General features: G+C 43.3%; 1 protein-coding gene across 4 annotated transcripts in view; it reads left to right on the top strand.

Annotated features, from left to right (window-relative positions):
• LOC125427446 (protein lifeguard 3-like) overlaps window positions 1-20,573 on the top strand; it is a 33,107-nt gene extending 12,534 nt beyond the window's left edge. For all 4 annotated transcript variants that reach the window (XM_048486873.1, XM_048486875.1, XM_048486876.1 and 1 more), the window contains 11 exons: window positions 2,738-2,962; window positions 4,886-4,959; window positions 6,150-6,214; window positions 6,959-7,012; window positions 8,031-8,081; window positions 8,566-8,605; window positions 9,608-9,645; window positions 11,225-11,312; window positions 13,511-13,606; window positions 13,969-14,022; window positions 19,130-20,573. In XM_048486873.1, coding sequence (XP_048342830.1) covers window positions 2,764-2,962; window positions 4,886-4,959; window positions 6,150-6,214; window positions 6,959-7,012; window positions 8,031-8,081; window positions 8,566-8,605; window positions 9,608-9,645; window positions 11,225-11,312; window positions 13,511-13,606; window positions 13,969-14,022; window positions 19,130-19,276 — 906 coding nt within the window. In that variant the 5' untranslated portion in view covers window positions 2,738-2,763 and the 3' untranslated portion in view covers window positions 19,277-20,573. The remainder of the gene's footprint in view (window positions 1-2,737; window positions 2,963-4,885; window positions 4,960-6,149; window positions 6,215-6,958; window positions 7,013-8,030; window positions 8,082-8,565; window positions 8,606-9,607; window positions 9,646-11,224; window positions 11,313-13,510; window positions 13,607-13,968; window positions 14,023-19,129) is intronic.
• The last annotated feature ends 701 nt before the right edge of the window (window positions 20,574-21,274 follow it).

Raw genomic sequence — 21,274 nt, 5'->3', positions numbered from 1 at the left:
CTTTCCAGAGGGAAAATAGCTTTCTGGAGTCTCTCACTTTTCCCCACATGGCCTCTGCAAACAAGGAACGAACCCCCTACAGTCACATATTAACAAGTAACTTCTAATTAGAGACTCCTTCTTTTTGTCCTCAAACCTAAGTTGGCAATAATGTGACTGGCTAGCTCATTTCCTGTTAATATCAGATTCTTTCCATCTCCCATTCTTCCCCCGCCTCCCATTGTCCTTTTAAAAACTCCATTAAGTGCCCACCAACCCAGTTTGACTTGGGGCTGCTGTGCTACTCTGGCTTGCTGCCTGCCAGCAAGTGAATATCCTCCTTTTCAACTAGCAACTTCAAAAACATATCCAACTATGTGATGTTTTATTTTTAGTTTGGAATATCAATACTCACGGGCATTTCAGCCTTTTCCCCTGAATGTTTAGCTTTTGCTCGAAAGGGGCTCAAGTTGTCTACTTCATGAAGAAAAAAGTGGAAAAAACATGTTGTAGGGAGACAAAACTTCGTAACAATACTTACTTACTTACCATACTTACTGATTTGTGCCTTGTCTCTCCCTCCCACCCCCCCAATTGGGAACCCCATGCTCTTTCCATGAGACTCTTCTCATCTGTTTTATCCTTACAGCCTTCCTGTCAAGTATGTTAGGCTGAGTATGTGAGGGGAGAAGGTCACCCAACAGGCTTCAGTGGCAGAGTGTGGTTTTGAACCTTGTGTTCCCAGAACATAGTCTGACACTAAGTCAACCACTATAGTCAACCACTATACCACACTGGCTTCCTTCTTCTAGACCCTTTCCAGTCTTTTGGCCAGTGGTTGCAAATTTCTGGCACTGGGGGGTGGGGGTGGTAATTTTAACATTGGCATCACACTTTAAGTGATCTTGTATTAAAAATCCCAAATGCAATGCATTTGGTTGCCTAACATTTTGCATTTGTCAAAGTAACTTTAATGAATACAATAAGTCATGTTAGACTAATGGTATTTAAGGTTTGGTTTTATTCCCAGATCACCAAGTAAGAAATTTTAGGTTACATTTGTAACAATGAAATATCCCTTTGCCCCAGTCTAGAACTTTGAAGCCTGAAGGATTTTGTAGCCTCTTAGACAGTGACCAACAGCAAAACTGATGAGCCAAATGCAAAATCTATCAGCTGACTATATGAGATTTGTAATGGGTTAGCAAGATTTGATTTCTGGTTTTGTTCCCTTTTCTCTGGTGGGGAAGGAATAGAAGGAGAAGGCAAACCAAGGTAAGCAGTACAGTATGCTTTGAACAGAAGCCTGTTCAAGACAAAGTTGTGGAGATAGCATGTAGGATTCTCTCATTCATTGAAAATGCTGGGGGGAAGAATTAGGACTAATAAAAGAAAACACTTCTTCACGCAACGTGTGATTGGTGTTTGGAATATGCTGCCACAGGAGGTGGTGATGGCCACTAACCTGGATAGCTTTAAAAGGGGCTTGGACAGATTTATGGAGGAGAAGTCGATTTATGGCTACCAATCTTGATCCTCTTTGATCTGAGATTGCAAATGCCTTAACAGACCAGGTGCTCGGGAGCAACAGCCGCAGAAGGCCATTGCTTTCACATCCTGCATGTGAGCTCCCGAAGGCACCTGGTGGGCCACTGCGAGTAGCAGAGAGCTGGACTAGATGGACTCTGGTCTGATCCAGCTGGCTTGTTCTTATGTTCTTATCTCCCAGAAAACATTCTCCCTGCTGCCATCAGAATAATCAACCCTGCACGCAATGGGGCATTCCTTCCTCTTGATCTCTAACTTCTAGGGAGGGAGGGAAAGAGGGAGGGAGGAGGAAAGATATCATCCTGCGTGCTATTTCCAGAGTGAAACTTTGTTAAGGAGGCTTATTTTTTAACGCAAGGAGTATCAGCCATATTCTTTATCCTCCGAAATGGATCTTTTATATACTATACTCCATATTTTCAGTGAGGTTCAACTGACTCTTGCTGATTAAGAGCATTGGAGTTATATTGATTGTTTGCTCCAACATTACTGCTGGAGAAACAAATTAGTTTATTGCAATAGGATTATATAGTTTTCTTTCTGTTTTTGCTCATCCTGATGCTTGAACAAACTGTGTACTATTCGTTTTTGTTGATTACATGTTCTTATATTTTGAATGCTGTAAGCTTGATCTCTGTAAACACACCAGACATACTTTGTTTTGCTATCCAAAGAGTGGTAAAGGGGAGGAACAGTGAATGAGCTCACTGTCCTTTTAGTGTGATAGCTCAAAATTGCATTAAGTGGGGTAGATTGTCCCTGTGCTAGTATGAGCAAAGGGAAAGATACAACAGCTAGGCAGAGAATCTAAACAACAGATGTGCAAATCTGTCTAGCAGGAGATACTCTCAGATTTGCTGGGAGCAGTGGTTACTACCAGTGAGAAGTTTGGTAGCCCTTGCACAAGAGAAAGGGGTAGTGTCAGAAGGTGGAGACCTTGGGGGTTTTCAAACATGGTTCATTCCTTCACAGACTTCTCTCTGAGGCCAGTTGTGTTTGAGGGGAGCAATATCACACAATTAAAATCTCTCCCTTGTATTTTATTATTTCCTTCTAGCTCATCCTGCTAACCATTTTTGGAAAAGTTGTATTGAGTTTGATGCACACAGGATTATAGTGTGTATGTGTGTGTGAGTGTATGTTCTACATGCTAGATATTATTGTATAAGGATTATTGTTAGGTCATAACTGGGCCCTCTGTTTTTTCTAGGTGCTGCGAGTCTTGCTTGAGACATCATGTCGAATCCCAGTTGTCCCACAAGTTATGAAGCCAAGGACCCCCTCCTTCTGGCTCCATATGATGAATATTCTGGGGGATATCCTGCCGGATGCTCCCGGGCTGACTCACAGCCTCCACCATACAGTGTTGTCTATCCACAGCCTGGAGGCTATCCACAGTCAGTTCCTCCTGTGGAAACACTTTCAGCAAACTTCAGTAAGCTTATTTTCTTCTTAGTGTGATATGTTGTGGGATGGATGTTTTAAGTGAAAAACACTGGATGCTGAACTGAAAAGTTTTATTGTAGTCTTAGTTTGCTGGAAGTGCCCCCTCCCCCAAAAGCATGACTGTACTTGATGGTGGTTCAGTGAAAATTTAGTTGCATGGGGGGTGGGGAATAGTTTCAGTGGCAGGTTAAACAACTTGTTTGATTGGGGTCAGAATTGCTGTCTTCAAGATCTCTCAGGGGTGGATCCAGTGGAACGTTGCATGGATGGGAGGTTTTCTGCCCACAGAGTGTGACTCCCATGTCCTCCTTTCTGCTACAACCCCAATTGCTGCTACTGGGCAACAGGAACCTCCAGGAACCTCCTGTTGGATGTGTGAGGTGTTCTGGAATGGCTGGGAAAGGTGAAAAAGTGGCTCTTCACCAGCAGAAATCCCTCCTGCATGGAAACACTGTGGTGGATCCAAGCCCTAATGTGGATTACGGTCATTTCCACATAGGTTATTTGTTCTAGGTTCAATGTTTTTGAGAAACAGACTGGAAACTTTTTTTGTGGGCGGGAGGCAGGGGGATGAAAGCTGGGAATTCCAAGAACCTGTTATACATATGGAAAGAATGTTAGATCTTTATAACAATATTATGTTGCTGATAAATGAACTAAAGAAGTCCTGGTGGTATGGTGGGGAGAATGGCTGCTACTAGGAGACTGGGGGAGGGAAACTGTTAAGATTTAGCACTTACACTTTTTTTTTTATTTTACCCCACTCTGCTGCCCATTAGAGGCTATTGTACTGTTTTCATTTTAAGCTGAAATTTCTGTGTTCAGATCCAATATATTAGCTGGGAATTATTCTGTATCACAGCGTCAAAGTGTTTACACTGCAACTCAAATTCTAGTAACTCCCCCTCAGATGATCATTGTGTGACAGGCAGGAACAGATCAGTTTCCTAGTCAAATTCAGATGAGTAACTCTGGCCAGTTATTTCATGCTGTCATTTAGTACTCAGAGGTACGCCATATCTGAATATGGAGGTTCAGTTTCTCTCTCATGGCTAAAACAGTTTGTAAAATCAAAAAGATGGAGTTGAGAAGGTGTGATGCAAAATTATTAACCCATATGATGCAAACTAGGTTATGAAACATCCTGGGAAATAGATGAGGCTGAGAAAGCCAGAGCAGGGACTTGAACCTGAGGCTCTTAGGTTCAACACTATAGTTACACCCGTGCTATCTGAAAGAACAGCCATTACCAGGTTTTCTGTCCCAGTAGCTCTTGGTGCAGTATGAAACCTGTTTTATATGGTCTAATCCATTTTAATCCCGAAGTACCTCTTATAAGAGCTAGTTTGAAACAGAGTGTGGGGAGAGGGTGTCAGGATGTGATCTTGTTGATAACTTTGAAGAGCTGGCATTGCTAGTCTTCTGCCAACTCATACAACAAGTCACTAGAGGCATTGGATCCTGCAGAGTGTTCTGGAAACCAATAAAATCCATTAGTGTTCGGGCAAGGATCGAAATATTCAGGTGGGTCTTTAGGGCATAATGGTTTGACCATGGCACTAGATGAGAGACAGCTTCAGAAGCATTGTAGAGTTTCTCCTTCTGTATCTTTTGCAAGGCAATTGGATAAGAAATTACTTAAGGCTTACCCTGACATCTCTGTGAGGAATGGAGCTACAATTTGCTTTTTAAAAAAGAGAAAGCTGGAATTTGGAGAGCGTATTTCTAATGGCACTGAGCCCCTTTGTGACCTATTGGCTATCGACATGCTTCTGATGGTGGTGGAATAGGAAATGGAACTTCTCTAGCTGTGCTCAGGGTTCTATTGGAGAAGGTAACCTTAAAGTACCTTCGTTCCAAACTGTTTAGTGTTTTAAATGTCAATAGCAATATTCTGCCTTTGTTTTGTCAGGTGACAGGCCTAACAGCAGTGGCATGGCAGTGGACTGGGACAGCAAGAAAGTTCAACATGCTTTCATCCGCAAGGTAACTTTGAAACATAAATGCTGTGTGGTCTCCATGGTGACTTCTGCTTCTTTAGTGGCTTCCTATGAGGAAAATGAGACCTGTAGAGTCCTTTCCTTTTCCTTTATTAGTAAGCCCGGTGACCAAAGGTCTTGAGCAGAAAACCAATACATTACAACAGACTGAACAGAAAAACCAATATAACAGGACAGGACAAAAAGAAAACAAGATTCCAAATCAATAAAATGCATGTACCTCATAAAGTCTACACCTGACAAAATAAGATATAACAATGGGCCTAAACAGTTCTCATAAAATCAACAAAACAGTATTCATTTTAACAGTGTTTTAGGCAGACCATTGATCACAAAAAAGAAAAATATGGTCTACAGTCTCTAATACACTAGATACACATCCACGAAAGCATTCTGAAAATGGTATTTTAGCAAATCATCCTGCAGTAGGCAGGTCATTCAATCTGGCGAGCATAAAAGCTCATTTATGGCTAGGTGTTGTAGGGAATTTCAAATATGAGAGAAGGGCCGAAGTGGGAGGAATCTATAATGCAAAATGGAGCATACATGCCTTGTCTGAGTTAGCGTATTGGCACAATCAAGATTTGTCATGCTCGTCCTGATCATCCTTGATGCTTCCTGATAATCCATATACCTAAGCATAGCAAGAAAAAGAAGATACTCAACTCTATTAATTACACATCTCTTCCAAGAACTTCTAAAGTTGTTTTCTTCTCAAGTGACAAAAGCCCCACTTGAGCACCAGGCACTGAAAACAGAACCTTCAAACTCAGATTAAAAGCAACAGTCCAAGCCCTGAGGTCCAAAATGCTAAATAAAATGCAGACCCCAGCTAAATAAGGATCCTGCTGTGTTGTAATTATACGTCTATAAGAGTTTGAAGCATCTGTGCAGTTGGTTCTGTGACACTGGGATACCTTGATAGTTTGCTGCAGTTCAGAGCATAGTGGCTGCTGTCTCAAAGCAGGATGGAAGAAGAATTCTCATACTGTTCTCTAGTTGCTAAAATTCCATGTGTGTGAGAGGCAACATCTCTATGTAATCGTTGGTGGAACAGGGCTCTGTTTTATGACTTTGGAGATAACTACTAGGCACTTTTATCCAGCCCTAATAGCTGTTACAGTTTCCCTTGTGCATTTATGCACTCTTGTGCTAACACCCTGTCTTCCTATCCAGGTGTACAGCATCATCTCAGTGCAGCTGCTTGTGACTGTGGGCATCGTTGCAATTTTCATCTTTGTGTAAGTTTGTCTCTTGTTTCCCAGTAGTGATAAAAAGCCAATCAGCACTGTGCTCCACCATGCTCTCTAGAGCCTGGTGGGCCAGCCTATCTCAGCCTTGCTGGCAGGAAGGTTGCTTGTTCGAACTCATTGGGGAAGAGCTGGCTGGCATTTCCCCCTCCCTAGCAGCGGGTGGAGGGGGCAGCCAATCTGGAGAAGGGCTGGAGCCCCAGGAGTCCCTGCCTATGCTGGACTATTAGGGATGTAGCTGACAAGACAGCCCGACAGCCCTGCCATTGAGTTGCCAGCAGTAGAAGCCAGGCAGGCAACCATAGCCTCTTATCTGGCTACTAATGCTCCCTCTTTCCCTGCCTCCCAGACAGCCACTCCCCCTCACCCATCATAGATCCAACCCTGTTTTGAAGGCATCCCCTCATATCAGTGAGTTACTTTGAAGGAGCAGGGAGTAGTGCGTGGCGCACTGAAAATGAGTGCTTTGAGGCGGGGTGGAGGTAGGGGTAGGGGGGGGGAAATGTCAATGAAGGTCCTCTGGAATTTCTCTTCTGAAGGGTAGCTGTTTACATTATTTAGTATATCTTTTCTGGGTTTGGACTAATTCCACAGAACCAAGACTGGGAGTTAATAAGGAAATGACAGTTTCTGTTTGTTGTCTTTAGACTGAAATGTGAAAAAAATGTTTTTCCCCACAATTGAGGATGCACAATAGTAATGATTCTCATTTTGTATCAACTTCTCTCTCCACAGCACCCCTGTAACCAGTTTTGTGCAAAATAATATCGCTGTGTACTACGGGTCTTAGTGAGTATTTCCTTTTCCTTCTTTCAGTGCAGCTGCCAGGTGTCTGAAGGCCCACTGAGGTGACCCTGAGCCTTATGCCTATCCCCAAACTGTCCTCCTCACTGCTCTACCAGCAGTTGGAAGTCCAGCAGGGAGGGTGGATAGAGGCTGCTGGGAGGGATGCAGATGATCTCAGGATTTCTTGGGGAAGGTCTATCTCCTGCCTAAGAACCATACACACCTGTGACTTTCTGTTGGCAATAACGTTTTACAATGCCTCTGCTGTCAGAGGTATCAGGTGATTGATAAAAATCACCTCATTGCATGGCCATGCATTGCACGGGACCACCTTCCCATACTGCTGCGTGCGCACTATACTGTGCCTGCCAGTGATGGCTGAGCTGTGGATGGGCATTGTTAGCTGCCTTCTGACATGACTGGAGGCGAGAAGGAAAAACCATATAGGATTCTCTCCCTAAAGTCAGAAGCAGTGTATTGCCTTAGTATCAACCACATATTAACCACACTGCAGAGTCTCCTCTTCTCTTGACCACTGTCTTGGACAATAGAGAGCACAAGAACAATCCTGGGCATGATTACCTGGGAGAAAGTACTACAGGACCCACTGGGCCTTACTTTTTTCATAGGATGGGGCTGCAAATCACCTCTGTTAGGCAAAAGGAGAAAAAAGCTTAAAGAGGTCCACTCTAGTCCTCTCATGCGTACAGGTGTGGTGGAACAAAGATGGCAGGAGAAGCAGTGAGAGTGGGCAAGCTCAGCTCTGCAAAGATGGGATGTGCAGAGAAACAGCAACAGAGACAAATATTCTCCTTGAGGCATGCGTGACAGTAGTAGGGACTGGTGTGCCACTGCACCCTAAAGGCCTCTGTATGCTGATCATAAACACACAGTTAGCTACTAGATGACCCATAAGTTTTCATAGGCTAATTCTGTGCATCTGGACTCGTTGTATGTCTGGGAGCAGCCTGATATGAGATCTCACTACAGTTTAAAAGATGATCTTGCTTCCTTCCCTCAGTGCTGTATTCCTGGTCACGTATCTGGTGTTGGTGTGCTGTGAAGGTCTACGGTATGTTCTCTAACTTGCCATGCCAGGGTCCAAGGGAGGTTAAGGGGATGGCTCCGTGTGGCAATCAGGCAGTCTGGAAAGACTTCTGAGCGCAACCGTTCCCAGAATACCCCTTTCCTAGATCTCCTGCAGGTGGCTTGGTGTCAGGGGCATAAGGCCATAGCATGGTTTTGGAAATGTGAGGAGCACGTGGGGAGGACTGATGGAAGTGAGAGATATAAAGTGTTCCTTTTTGGATAATGGGAAAGTGCTAATGGGGTGAGGGCTAGACTAGCCATGAAACAACAGGCAGTGTGCTATTTTTCTGCTTCTTATCGCTATCATTTTTAAAAGAGAAGGTGCATCAGTCTATAGTGGGGAGGGGAGATGTCATTTTGCATTGGTGCTTGTGGTGGCAAATGGTTGTCTAGCGCTGGCAGGATTTGCCTGTTACACTTGTTCTAAAATGGCACCCCTAATTGAAATGTTCCCATTTGCACTTTAGGAGACGCTTTCCATGGAACATCATCTTTCTGTGTGTCTTTGTAAGTAAACATTTTGCTGTGAGACTTGGGCTGAGAGTCAAGCAGTCATCACTTTCTATGCGGTTCATTCTATAACAGATTCCAGGGTTTTCCAGATAAACAGTCCCATGACCCCATCAGTCTTCACGGGCATGGCCAATTGGCTTTCGCGCTAGAGGGTGCCTAGATAGCCTAGGAACCATAATTCTATCAGTTTTCTGTCAGCATGGCCAATTGGCCATGCTGGTAGCGGCTGATGGGAATTGTAGTTCCTGAACATCTGGAGAGCCGCAGGTTCCCTACCCCTGTTCTATAAGAAGTTGATATCAATATGGTATATGGGACTCTCGTCATTGTCTTATTAGTTATATTATTTGACATGAATGAACTTATTTTATAAGGTCAAGGAGAAATAGTGAAAGTTCTCCCAGATTTGGAGGCTGAATGAATCTGTTCCCTACGATGTTGTAGAACAAGCAGCTCCATCCAAACCCAAAGGCAGCAGGCCGCAGTGCTAATGCAGCACTTTTCCATTGCCTCCAAAAGGAGCAGGAAAAAGCCCTGCACCTCCCCACCACCAAAAAGCACTGCACTACCGGCTGTCAATACCAGTAATAAGCCAACTAAAGTTGGGGTATGCCTTGGGAATGCTCCACCCCCTCCCACACCGGTGTCTAAGTAGGGCACCAGTGCATCGCTGCTGCAACCTGAACTTCTGGGTTCTGCAGCAGTAGAGTTGCATAGCCGCCAGCCACCAGCACATTGGCCCTGCCCCAGAATAAGTGCCCAGGTTGGGCAAGTACACCATCATGAGGCTGCACCCCTCCCACTGGTCCTTTTGTCCCCTCCCCATTTCGGATAGGGCTCTTCAGCTCTTTGTCTTACTAAGCGATATTGAAGATTGTGGTGATGATCGTGATGTGGTCACAAAAGTAAGCTATTGTGAGCTTATAGACCGGGGGAGGGCGGTCTATAAACCTAATAAATAAATAAATAAATAATAAATTTACCTTTTCATTCTAGACATTAGCCATGGCTTTCATGACAGGCACCATTTCTAGGTAATGTACAAAAGTTCCCTCCCTTAATACTTTCTAAAGGCTTTTTTTTGTTATGTCAGTAGCAAGAGGAAGAAAAAAATATGGTAGGGTCACTGTGTGGAAAAGATGACAAAATGCTAATGGGACGGAGAAAAGGCAGAACTACTCAGTACTGTCTTTGCCTTGGTCTTCTCCCCCCCCAAAAAAACAGTGCTCAACCAGGGGGAAATGGAACAGAAGATGCAGTAGGGGAAATTCAGCACAAAATAAATAAAGAGGTAGTACAGGAATACCTAGCTACTTTAAATAAATTCAAATCTACAGGGCCTGATGAACTATATCTCAGGGTATTTAAAGAACTGGCAGAAATAATCTCAGAACCACTTGCAATAATCTCTGAGAATTCCTGAAGAACAGGAGAAGTCTCAGCAAACTAGAGGAGGGCTAATGTTGTTACCATCTTCAAAAAAAGGGGTGGGGGAAGGACCCAAACAATTACTGCCCAGTCAGCCTGATATCAATACCTGGAAAAATTCTAGAGCAGATAATTAAGCACTTAGAAGGGAATGCCATGATCACTAAAAGTCAACATGGGTTTCTCAACCAAGTCATCCCAGACTAATCTTATCTCTCTTTAAAGATAGAGTGACAAGTTTGGTAGAAAAAGGGAACATAGTGGATAAAGCCACCTTGCCATAGTACCTGTTGATCAAAACCATTCTGGCCTAATCTCACTTTCACCATTGCATCGTGTATTGCTCTGTTCCATTTGAGAGATTATTAGATTATGGCAATTTGCAGCAATTATTCCTGTTTCAGCCCCATTCCAGTTTACACTGGGAAATATGTAAATCATCCCTGGGAAATGTGTGACTCATCCCAAAAGGAAGCCCTCTCCATTCCTCGCCTTGTAGGGGAGGGCTAGAGGGAGAGTTTCTCTAGTTGCAGTCATTACCATCTTTGCTTGAAAGAAATTGTGATTGAAATCAGAGGGATTTACAAATAACACCTTTAATTGTTTTGTGCCACTTTGCTTTTACTGATATTAAATCATCGGGAAAGTACTTAACTGTGATGCGTATATGACAAGTGCGCAATGACAAGTGATTCTGATAAGTGCAGCCTTAAGGCATGAAGCCAAGATGACATAGGCTAGGATCATAAATAAAATTATTTGCCAAAAAAAAAAAGATCAGTTGAAATCACTGTAAGTTGTCTCAGTCAAACTTAACTCTTTATGGAAAGGGTGCTATCTCACAGATTAAAGGATGCATTGAAAAGAGGGTAATCCTTGTGATGTTTGTCATAACAAGTACCAAGACAATATTCAGAATGACTCCATTTAAGTAATATTATAGTTTCGATTACTCAAACTATTGCTGAGGTTTTACAAAATTAGTATAAACTTTCTTCCAGATAAATGCATTTAGGATTGGGTATTAAGTTAAACTGTTCATTATAGCTGCCCAAGCAAGATTAATTTTATCCTTCCTTCCTTAACTATTTCTTAAGGATACACTTCATAGTGTATTTTGCCATTGATGCTGCAGTAATGTTACAGATGACCAATGAAATAAATATTTTAACTCTTTGTTCGTAGTATGTACAGTACAAAAGCTGTTCTCCTTGCCATGATAATCACAGCCATAGTGGCCATAACAGTCACCGTCTTCTCTTTCCAGACAAAGGTGAGGTACTTGTCCTTAAAAGCATGATTTGTGTATAATAATATTTCCCACGTGTTTTCTTGAGATAGATTAGAAAAAATTGGGCTTTCTGTATATTCAGTACTGTTTGTACTTTCGTCACATAACTTTAGCAATTTGTATTGAGTTTGCAATTTGCTATTCAGAAAAACTTTTTTTAAAAAAACCTTTACAGTTCCGTAGCCCTTGCTACTATGAAGATAAGCCTGAAAGTGTATTGGCACATGTAACTTGGTGTTTGCTCTTAATATTGTGGAATGGGCATGGCTATGAAATCTTATGCAGGACAGACTGAGGTGTGGGACAGACAGGGCTGCATCTACATGAGTAGATGAGTAGTTTGTAAGCCCCTTTGAGTCTCCTACAGGAGAGAAAGGGGGGATATAAATCCAAACTCCTCCTCCTCCTCTTCCGCCTCCTCCTCCTCCTCCTCCTCCTCCTCCTCCTCCTCCTCCTCCTCCTCCTCTTCTTCTTCTTCTTCTTCTTCTACTACTACTACTACTACTACTACTACTACTACTACTACTACTACTTGGGCTACATTTCTGGGCTGTATAAGATCCCTTCCAACCCAGAGAAGCAGCACCCCTACAAGAATCACTCTTAATCTTCTGCCCACCGGAATGTCCATGCTTGGATTTCTGCCCCTTGCCATCCCTTCCATGTAGTGTTTCTTGGAAGAGGGGAAGATTCTCATATTTGAAGTGTATATACCCAACTAACTAAAATGTACATTCCCAACTATTGCTTTTCTGGCAGCTAAAATTTCCCCATCAGATAGAGATACACATTGTCAATGTGACAGAAGTAATACTTTCTTTTCGTCTTTCAATGTAAGTTCTTGACAATTACCAAAGAGAACTGTCCCCTTCACCAGCATTTCCAAATGGAGTAATCTTGGTCTGTGAAGGAATACATCCATGATATGTCATTGTATTGTGTGACTGCACTGTTCTGTAGCCCCCCCCTTTGAAAAAGTAAAGTCATGAAGGACTGGGGGAAGATATATCTTCAGATTTTACAGTCACTCATAGAGCTCTGTAGAGATTATAGCAATGGCTTTATACTGTCATATTGTTAGAATAGTGCTGTGACATTGCCCTGGCCCACTCAACTTTTTAAAAAAATCACCTTTATCACTTCATTGAGAAAATGCTGACTAAGGGAACAAACACAAGAAAAAAGATTGTCCTGAAAGTGTCATGCTAGGAAACACCTTCTTTCTGGTTGAAAATAAAGTGGAGTTTTTGCTGAGGTTATTATAGAACCATCAGATTGGAAGGGGCCATACAGGCCATCTAGTCCAACCCCCTGCTCTGTGCAGGATCAGCCTAAAGCATCCCTGACAAGTCTTCATTCAACAGCTGCTTGAAGACTGTCACTGAGGGGGATCTCAACACTGCTCTAGGCAGCCAATTCCACCACAAGATTGAGAGTTTACTTAGCTTTTCTAGAGCTCTGTGCCTTTCTCGTTTTGGTTTGTCAGGGGAATCTAACATAAAATACAAAAATAATTTCAATTAAAATGGATTAATGGATTGATATTTAAATTATTACATTTAAATTAAATTATTCCTTTAAAATTAAAATAACATTATCAATACGTATGTAAACAATCTGACCCTATTGTAAAGTAGCCTTATATAGTCTCTAGTGTAACATTGTAGTATGAAACAAAAACAACCCCACTCTCTTTTTTGAAGACTGGGATAAAATGTGCCCTACTTCAGTCTAGTTGCACATCTCTCGTCCTCCAAGCGGTCTTGAAGATGATGGACAAGGGTTCTGCAAGCTCTGTAGAAAGTTCTTTGAGCACTCTCAGGTGCATTCCATCTGATCTGGGGGATTTGTACACATCTAGTGCAACCAGGGGCCTGTAAACAACTTCTCTGTCCATATTAACCATGCTGCTGTGCCTTGCCTACTACCATTTTTAAATGAGCCTGAGGCAAAATAGGCATTGAGCCTTTCTGCTTTCTCTCTGTCCTCTGTCATAGTTTCTCCATTCATCATTTGGTCTATTCATTATTTGAATAGAATAATGGCATCTTGGGGAAGTGGGGGAGTCAAGTGGCTGAAATGAGCAAATTATTCTATGTGGAACCAGCCCAAGTAATGTGCTGTCTACATCGAACCCCCCCCCCCCTTCCGCAACCTTAATGTGTTTCTCTTATTGGCAGGTGGATTTCACATCCTGTACTGGCTTGTTCTGTGTGTTGGCCATTGTTGTCATGGTGACTGGGATTATCACAGCGATTGTCCTGTCCTTCAAATATGTAAGTTGCTAACTGAAAGGCCTGGGATCCATTCCATTCCTCAGTGGCTGTTCTGGAAGTGACACTTCAGTCTTTCCTTATGGTTATAACCAGTGGACCATGTGCATGTGCTCATATAGAATTCTGTATGCCACTGAGTCTGACAGCAGAATGTGGATTCTTCCCTAGCATTGCTTAACAGAACAGTCAGTTTAACCAGTTGTTGTGTTCCCCAGTGGAAGTTCCCTTATGCTTGAGAGGTTTTGAGTGGCCAGTAACCTGAACATTTAATTTCTGGAATTACTACTCTCTACGTCAGGATAAGAGGTCTAGAAAACCTGCTAAATCAAGACAAAACTCACAAATTCTCTTCTGTTTTGCAGGTTTACTGGCTCCACATGCTGTATGCAGCTATCGGTGCAATTGTTTTCACCCTGGTTAGTAAAAAGTTAATTACTTACTGAACTATGGTGTGGAAGGACTGCTCATTTAGAGCTGTTGCCTGCCCTATCACAAAAACTCAAGGCAGGCCAGAGGGCTGTAGAATGGGTGGAAGGGTTTGTCAATATCTTGTTATCCTTGCTCTGTGCTCCCCTTTTTTGACCTCTTTCTCCTGCTCTGAATCTTCTTTTGCATTCCTCCCTGTCTTTCAGAACAGGCAGCCAGAGGTGTATCTAGGGGAAATGGAGCCCTGGGCAAAATCTACATTTTCTGTCCCCCTGGCTCCATTTTCTGCCTCCCCCACCCCCTGCTTGGCAAGTGTGGCAGGGCACGGAGGGGGCGGCAGAGGAGGAAAGCTTAAAGGCCAGGAGATGGGGAGCCGTACTGCGACTGGGGAGGGGGGCCCTGCCAGGAGGTCTCAGGGACCCAGACAGAGCTGCTGCTGCTGCCCATTGGAAGTCGGGGCAGGGAACAGTGTTGAACAGGGCCATGCCCAAGGACAGCCCAGGGGGCGGGGGGGGGGCACTGGCCGGCCTGCAAAGACTTCCTCTTCCTCCCCTGTGTAGCCTCAGGGGTTGGTGTGGGCCACCCTCCCAGGCAAGCTGCCCTTGGCTTGGGTTAGCGGCGCTGGCAGTGGAGGCCCTGGGCAGGTGTTGCGGGCCCATGGCAAGGTGTGTGGTCGCCTGCTGTCAGAGTGCTGCTCAAGCTGCCAGATCTAGCTTGGCAAGGGCCAGGAGGGCCCTTTTTCCTGGTGCGTTACCACGCCAACCAGGCTCCCCTGGGCCCTAACTCTTTCTGTTAGGCTGGGGGCCCTGTGAGGAGCCCACACCCTTCCCCAAGCCTGGCGGACTCTCGGCTGCATGCTGGCTGTCCAGCCTGCTGTAGCCTTCCTCCCCCAACGGCTCCCTCCCCTGGCAGCCTCTTCCCTCCTACCTGGGGCCACCGCACTCCCGGCACAAGGGGCCAAAGCACCACCACTGGCTTCCAGGCGCCGGCTGGGTGTGGGGGACGATTTTCCACCCCCCATGTGACTAAATGGTCTCTGCCTGGGGACGTGTGACCCCACTGCAGACAGGCAGCTGTAGGTCTTCCTTAAAGTTCTATGTGGACTCCACATAGATTAGAAGGGCAAGTAAATGCCTCTTGTATATCCCAGGTATAAGTTGTGAATAGGGTATTCTTCTTCTCTCATCCAGCAAGAGTCATTGGCTTATTGTGGTATGCTGTCATAGTGCACACCACAATGAGCCAATAAGCACATGGCACAGAACTATTTAGCACATAAGCACATAGCAGAGCTATGACAACTGACCATGTAGCTCTGCCCCTGCAATGCCAGAAATCTCCTGGTTACCTACAGGCAATTATATGCATCATAGTATCACATTTGTATCTGGCCTTTCTGCCCAATTAGGGCCATCAAGGTGGTGAACAGTTGAAAAGACAATACAGATGAGTCAAAACTAGCAGTTAAACCCAAACACAAAGGAAGATGCACAAGGAAACACCAAATGAAGCAAAAAAGTCTTTACCTGCTGGTAGAAGACTCTGATAGAGGGGCACAAATTACTGTCCCTTGGGTGGGAATTCCAGTTTGAGAAAGCTCTTTTGGGTTACCATTCACCTAGCCTAAGATGGTGAGGGCAATCCAAGACATGGTCCCTGAAGATGGTTGTAATGGTTGGGTAGATTGAATGGGAGTAGGCAGTCTTTAAGGCATGCATGTACCAAGCCACATAGGGCTTTGAAGATCAATAACAGCACCCTCAATTGATTCCAGACGCAAACTGGAAGCCAGTGAAGATGGAACAAGACTGGTATAGTATGATCCATGTGATCCACCCCAGCTAGCATTCTCCTTGAAGCGTTTAATTCAGTGTAGGTTCCAGAAACTCTTCAAGACCACGCCCTCTTCAAGAGCATATTGCAACAATCTAATCTGGATGTTCCTATGGTGTATAAGACTGTTCTACTCAGGAAACGCAGCAATTGACTCACCTACCAAAAGCTGGTGAAAGGCGCTCCTGGCAGTCAGTATCCCCTGTTTATCCAGTTGGAGATCTGGGTCCAGCAGTTTTCCTCAGATATGAATCTGTTCCTTTAAGGAATGTACAACCTCATCCAGAACAGAAAACACCTTAGTTCCTGGGTCAGTTCTTCCAGTTACCAGCAGCAACTCCATTTTGACAGGTCTACAGTTCACTTTTGGTCCTTATCTGTCCCCAAACTGCTTCCAGGCATCAGTTCATGGTGACATATCTGCCCAGGTCTCTGAATAACCTCACCCAGCAGTTTCAAGTATATGTTAAAAAGAATAGGAGCAAGATGGAGTCTTGTAGGATCCTAGAGGCCAAGGGACCAAGCAGCAGTCTTCCTGCACCAATGTGTGCCTGCACAGATGTCCACTTGATTAATCACTGTTCGTAGGCAAGTACAACAGTGTTCATCAATAGCCCACAAAAGCATAATAAATCTTCCCCTCACCTGGCATGTTCTTCTACCACCATATCTCTTCCTAGTCCATACCCTGTTGATCATTGGAACATCCCTAACCCCATGCTGTTTCTTTGAACGTCACCCCAACCAGAAGAAAACATGCATATATAATAAATATCAATTCAGATATCAGCACTTATCTGGGGCTAAATAACCAGCTCTCCCTGGTATATGACAGGCAGAACACCTTCATTTTCCTTCCGCCATAAAAATACCCCAGTCACACTTATCTTCTGCCAGAGCTGGCTCTCCCTACCTTGCATACACCAAATGTTACTGCAGGCCACATTCTGCAGGACTGCACAGGCTAAGACCCAAAGTGCTGTCACTCTGCATGGGATGAGATTGAAATAGCAAGTAGCAGAGGTACCTCCAGGAAGAGTAAAAGGATCTTGGATGACACAGCAGACTTTCTTTAAGGAAACATGCTACAGGCATTCTAACTGGCTCACATGACCCCAGGTTCTCAGGCAAGTAGCAAAATATAATGCAAACAGATGCAAATGGAAGTTTGTTAATTCAGTAAGGGTAGTTGTATGTGCCCAAGATTATGGTTACATGGTGAAAACCAAGAATTAATTGATGTTACTGAATTTAGGGTTGTGAGGTAATGGCCAGTTATGTACAATGTATTTGCTGCGTGGTGGGGGCAAATGACCTTTGCAGCAAGATTTCTTGTACAGATGTATTTCTTCAGGCCCTGCTTTCACTTTTCATTCTCTCCACAGCAAACAAGACCACTTCTAACATGATTTTAATTTTGCTTTGCTGCAAGAGCAGGCAGATTTGTTAGTGAGCACAGCTTTGCATTGGACATCTTCCCTCTGCCCACTGACAGCCTTCCCACACCCTCCCACTGCCATTCACACCTTCCCCCTCGCCCCCCTCCATGTTGCTGGCTCCTTCAAGTGAAAGAAAAGAAGCTCACACACTCTGGCTTAGCCAAAACACATTTACCTCTACATTTGATATATTGATATCTCAGCATAATAAGAATAGAGAGTGCTTGGAAATAACAAGCTTCTTTGTCCTCCAGCAACAGCAGCAGAAAGTTGGAGGGGAGGGAAGTGGGGAGAATATTGGCTATAGCTCAATGTTCCCTTCTTTGGTAGTGTGTGGTCCAGGGAATTGCTTTGCTCTTTCATTTGCAGAATTGGGGATTATTTTTGGAACAGTAATATGGAAAAAAGGGCACTTTAAAGGCTAAGCCAGCAATTTTGACTACTAGATGTAGTGAAATCTGGGTCTTTAAGAATAAGTGCCTTTAAGATCTGTGCTTTTAATACTCACTTGATGGGCAAAGTTAAGAGAACAAGGCCTGTCCTCTACAGAAAAACTGTACATCTAAGAGGGAGTGCCTCCTCACATGTAAACAAAAAAATGTGATGAGATCCCTCTGCAAGCCCACTGCACACTGAAGAGCCTCGAGGCAAGCATTCTATGCGTAATGGGTCACTGTATTGTTCTGACCTGTTTGGTTTATTCCTAAATATTTGACTTTATTTGAAGTCACATTGCAATCGGTTATTTTACTAATTTCTTTCTCTTCTTCTTTTGACACAAACTTCAATACTATTTTTATCTTCTTTCTATTAATCTTATAGCCTGTCCAAACATTTGTAATATATCACTCGAAATCCATCTGGACCTGGCACTTTGTCTTTCTTTAAGTCTTTTATTGTTTGTGACATTTCTTACATTGTAATATTTTGATTTAAGTATTGTAACGTAGATTATGTCATCTTAGTCTTGTTTTCCAAATGTCCATGAGCTTTTTCAGTTTAATGCCATTCCTGGCCTCATTTAATTAACATTTGTCAACATGTTACTATACAGTGTGCAATGTCTGGAATTATTCTGAGTTTATAATTTTCAGGGTTGATACCTAGTGAAAATCATGTTTTCCCTAGTTCATTTAGTATCATTATTTGTTAAAACAGGAACCTGTCATTTGAAACATCTAGTAATTAGTGGAGACTATGACTGGGGAAATTGTTGTCTGAAGTAAGTAAGTGTGGCAGGGGATGCAGTGGAACATTTGAAGCCATGGGAAGAAAATCTTGGTTGGACTGGTATTCACTTTATGTATTGCAAAGTTAGCAGATATACCCATGAATGCCATTGTACATGCTGCAGATAGCAGAGATTGGCCTTGGAATCTTGCCCCATATATATGGGTATACATTTAAACAAGGCATGAAGCAGGCCTCAGAACAGCAGTGGCATAGTGGTTAAGAGCAGGTGTACTCTAATTTGGAGGAACCAGGTTTGATTCCCCGCTCTGCCGCCTGAGCTGTGGAGGCTTATATGGGGAATTCAGATTAGCCTGTACTCACCAGTACATGCCATCTTGGTGACTTTGGGCTAGTCACAGTTCTTCTGAGCTCTCTCAGCCCCACCTAACTCACGGGGTGTTTGTTGTGAGGGGGGCAGGGTAAGGAGTTTGCAAGCCCTTTGAGTCTCCTATAGGAGAGAAAGGGGGGGCGGTATAAATCCAACTCTTCTTCTTCTTCTATACTTAAAAGAGCAGGCAGAATGCTTTATTACTGGACAATCTCTTAAAACACATGACTAGCTGCAGACTTACACTTTTTTTCTTTTTAACAGTTTCTTGCATACGATACCCAGTTGTTGTTGGGCAACAAGAAATATACAATCAGCCCTGAGGACTACATCGTTGGAGCCCTCGAGATATACCTAGATGTAGTCTACATTTTCACTTTCTTCTTGCAGCTTACAGGTCGCAGAAGTTAGGAGGATGAAACCTTGCTTTTGGGGGGAACATTTGGCAACTTTCTCCAGAAGTTCAAAAAAACACTGAATTTCCTATTCTTTTGCTTTCCTCTTATAGAAGTTACCAGGGGATTCATATAGTGGACAGAGATACGGCTATATGTGAGAGGCTACAGATTCTGTACAGTGTAGGCATTGACCATAATCCATCAAATGCCTGTATTCCTCTGGGGTTTTTTTTATGTCAGACCTATGCTTATCAGGTGCTCTGTATGCATTAATACAGTGTGTATTCATTAACACCTTGGTTTGGTATGTATCATTATTTCAATTTATCCTCTGTGTTCAGTGGCATACATAACCAATATATAGACAGGTGTTTTTTTCCCCAAAATAGAACCTTCCAAACCACAGGGCTCTGCTTCATTCATATGTGCACATAAAATTTATATTTTTGAACAAATTAAGCTTTCAGCTTTGTGTGTCTGAGTGACCAGGGATTGCATTATCCTGTGAACACTGACTTTGGAGTAAATCACACTGAAATCACTGTTAACTTCTGCGTAACATTGCTTGTTTAGCTGTACAGAAAGATCATAATGGATATGTAGACACTGAATTTTGCAGTGAGTTTTAGCTGAGTGGTAGAGCACATGCTTTGTAGACAGAAGAGCCTAAATTCAATCATCAGCATCCCCAGCTAAAAGATTTAAAGTAGCCATGTTGTGAAAGGTTTGCAACCAGACAAGACCAGGTTAGAATGCTGAATGGTCTGACTTGGTATAAGAAAGCTACAGGGTATGTGTGTTCATTGTTTCTAGAGCAGGTATTATTGACTGGCTCATATACTTGACTCTGTTTTATGATGCTACTTGGCAAAATATGCCTGCCCCAAACCAGCATTGGTCACATAAACGAAGGATAAGTACTTATCCCTCAAAACCCTCTCAGGTAGTCATGTTACAAGTTAAGGATGCTCCACAACTGTTGGAAATGAAGACACTGTCTCTTAACCTCAGACTTCAGAGGGGGTCATGACTAGAGTCAGAGACATCGCAAGGTCAAGGCACTGGGCATTCTTTTTCTACTTCTTTCACACTAACTCTTTGATGTACAGATTGCCACTCTCAGGGAAACTTCCTTCCTGCTTCTCATACCTTTGGTTGCACACACTTCTCTAGCTTGCAATTATGAGGGCAGGGTTCAGGTCCTGTGTCTCCCTCCATTTTCATTCACTACATTAGGAAATATTTATTCTATCCTATCCAGAAATGGAGTTCTTACAATCAATGTAGTATTTTCATTTGAACAGACAAAAGGCTTGGAGTTATTTTTGTTCCTGGCACACACAGAGTTTAGATGGAGCTTTCTGCGCACAATAGCCCTATGCACTCTGTCCCCAAAGCACTCACTAGTGCTTTGAACTCAATGTCAGGCTTAGGTTAGGCAAGCCACAGCTTCTCAGCCTCAGGTTACTGTTCACACCTTGAAGATAATAATACTGTCTACTGTGCAGGGTTGTTGTAAGGATTGCCAGATAATGCCAATATCCAGCCACACCATTAAGAAAAAATAAATGCCCTTTTCTTAAGTGGGGGCAGCAATTATCTCCCTTTTCTGCTGCAGCCTACTGAACTCTCCAAAATGTTCCTGTGGGTGGAAATTGCATAATTTCTACAGGTGGAAACTGATGCAACCTCATGAGTATTGGCGTTGTTTTTTTAAATCCCACAAAAAGTACTGGCTGCTTACTACCTAGCATAAGACTACTTTTTGTTGCCAGTCAGATTGCTGTATTTCTTTTCTAGGACCCATCTGAAACTGAGGATTTCAGATTGAGAGGAATTTATTGATGTCAGCTGCACAGTGCCATACAAAAGCTCACATGAGAAACCTGCTGTATACATCTGGTGCAGTACTGTGTTGTGTCCCTCACAGGCATAGAGGATTCATCAGAGCATCTTCTAATTCCAATAACTGCACAGCCAAATGCTCAGAGATCCATCAGTTCCTTAAGCA

Source organism: Sphaerodactylus townsendi, linkage group LG02 (assembly GCF_021028975.2).
Source record: "Sphaerodactylus townsendi isolate TG3544 linkage group LG02, MPM_Stown_v2.3, whole genome shotgun sequence".
Lineage (NCBI taxonomy): Eukaryota > Metazoa > Chordata > Lepidosauria > Squamata > Sphaerodactylidae > Sphaerodactylus > Sphaerodactylus townsendi.
Note: the sequence above shows the minus strand (reverse complement) of the source record. Positions and strands in the feature narration are given on the sequence as shown.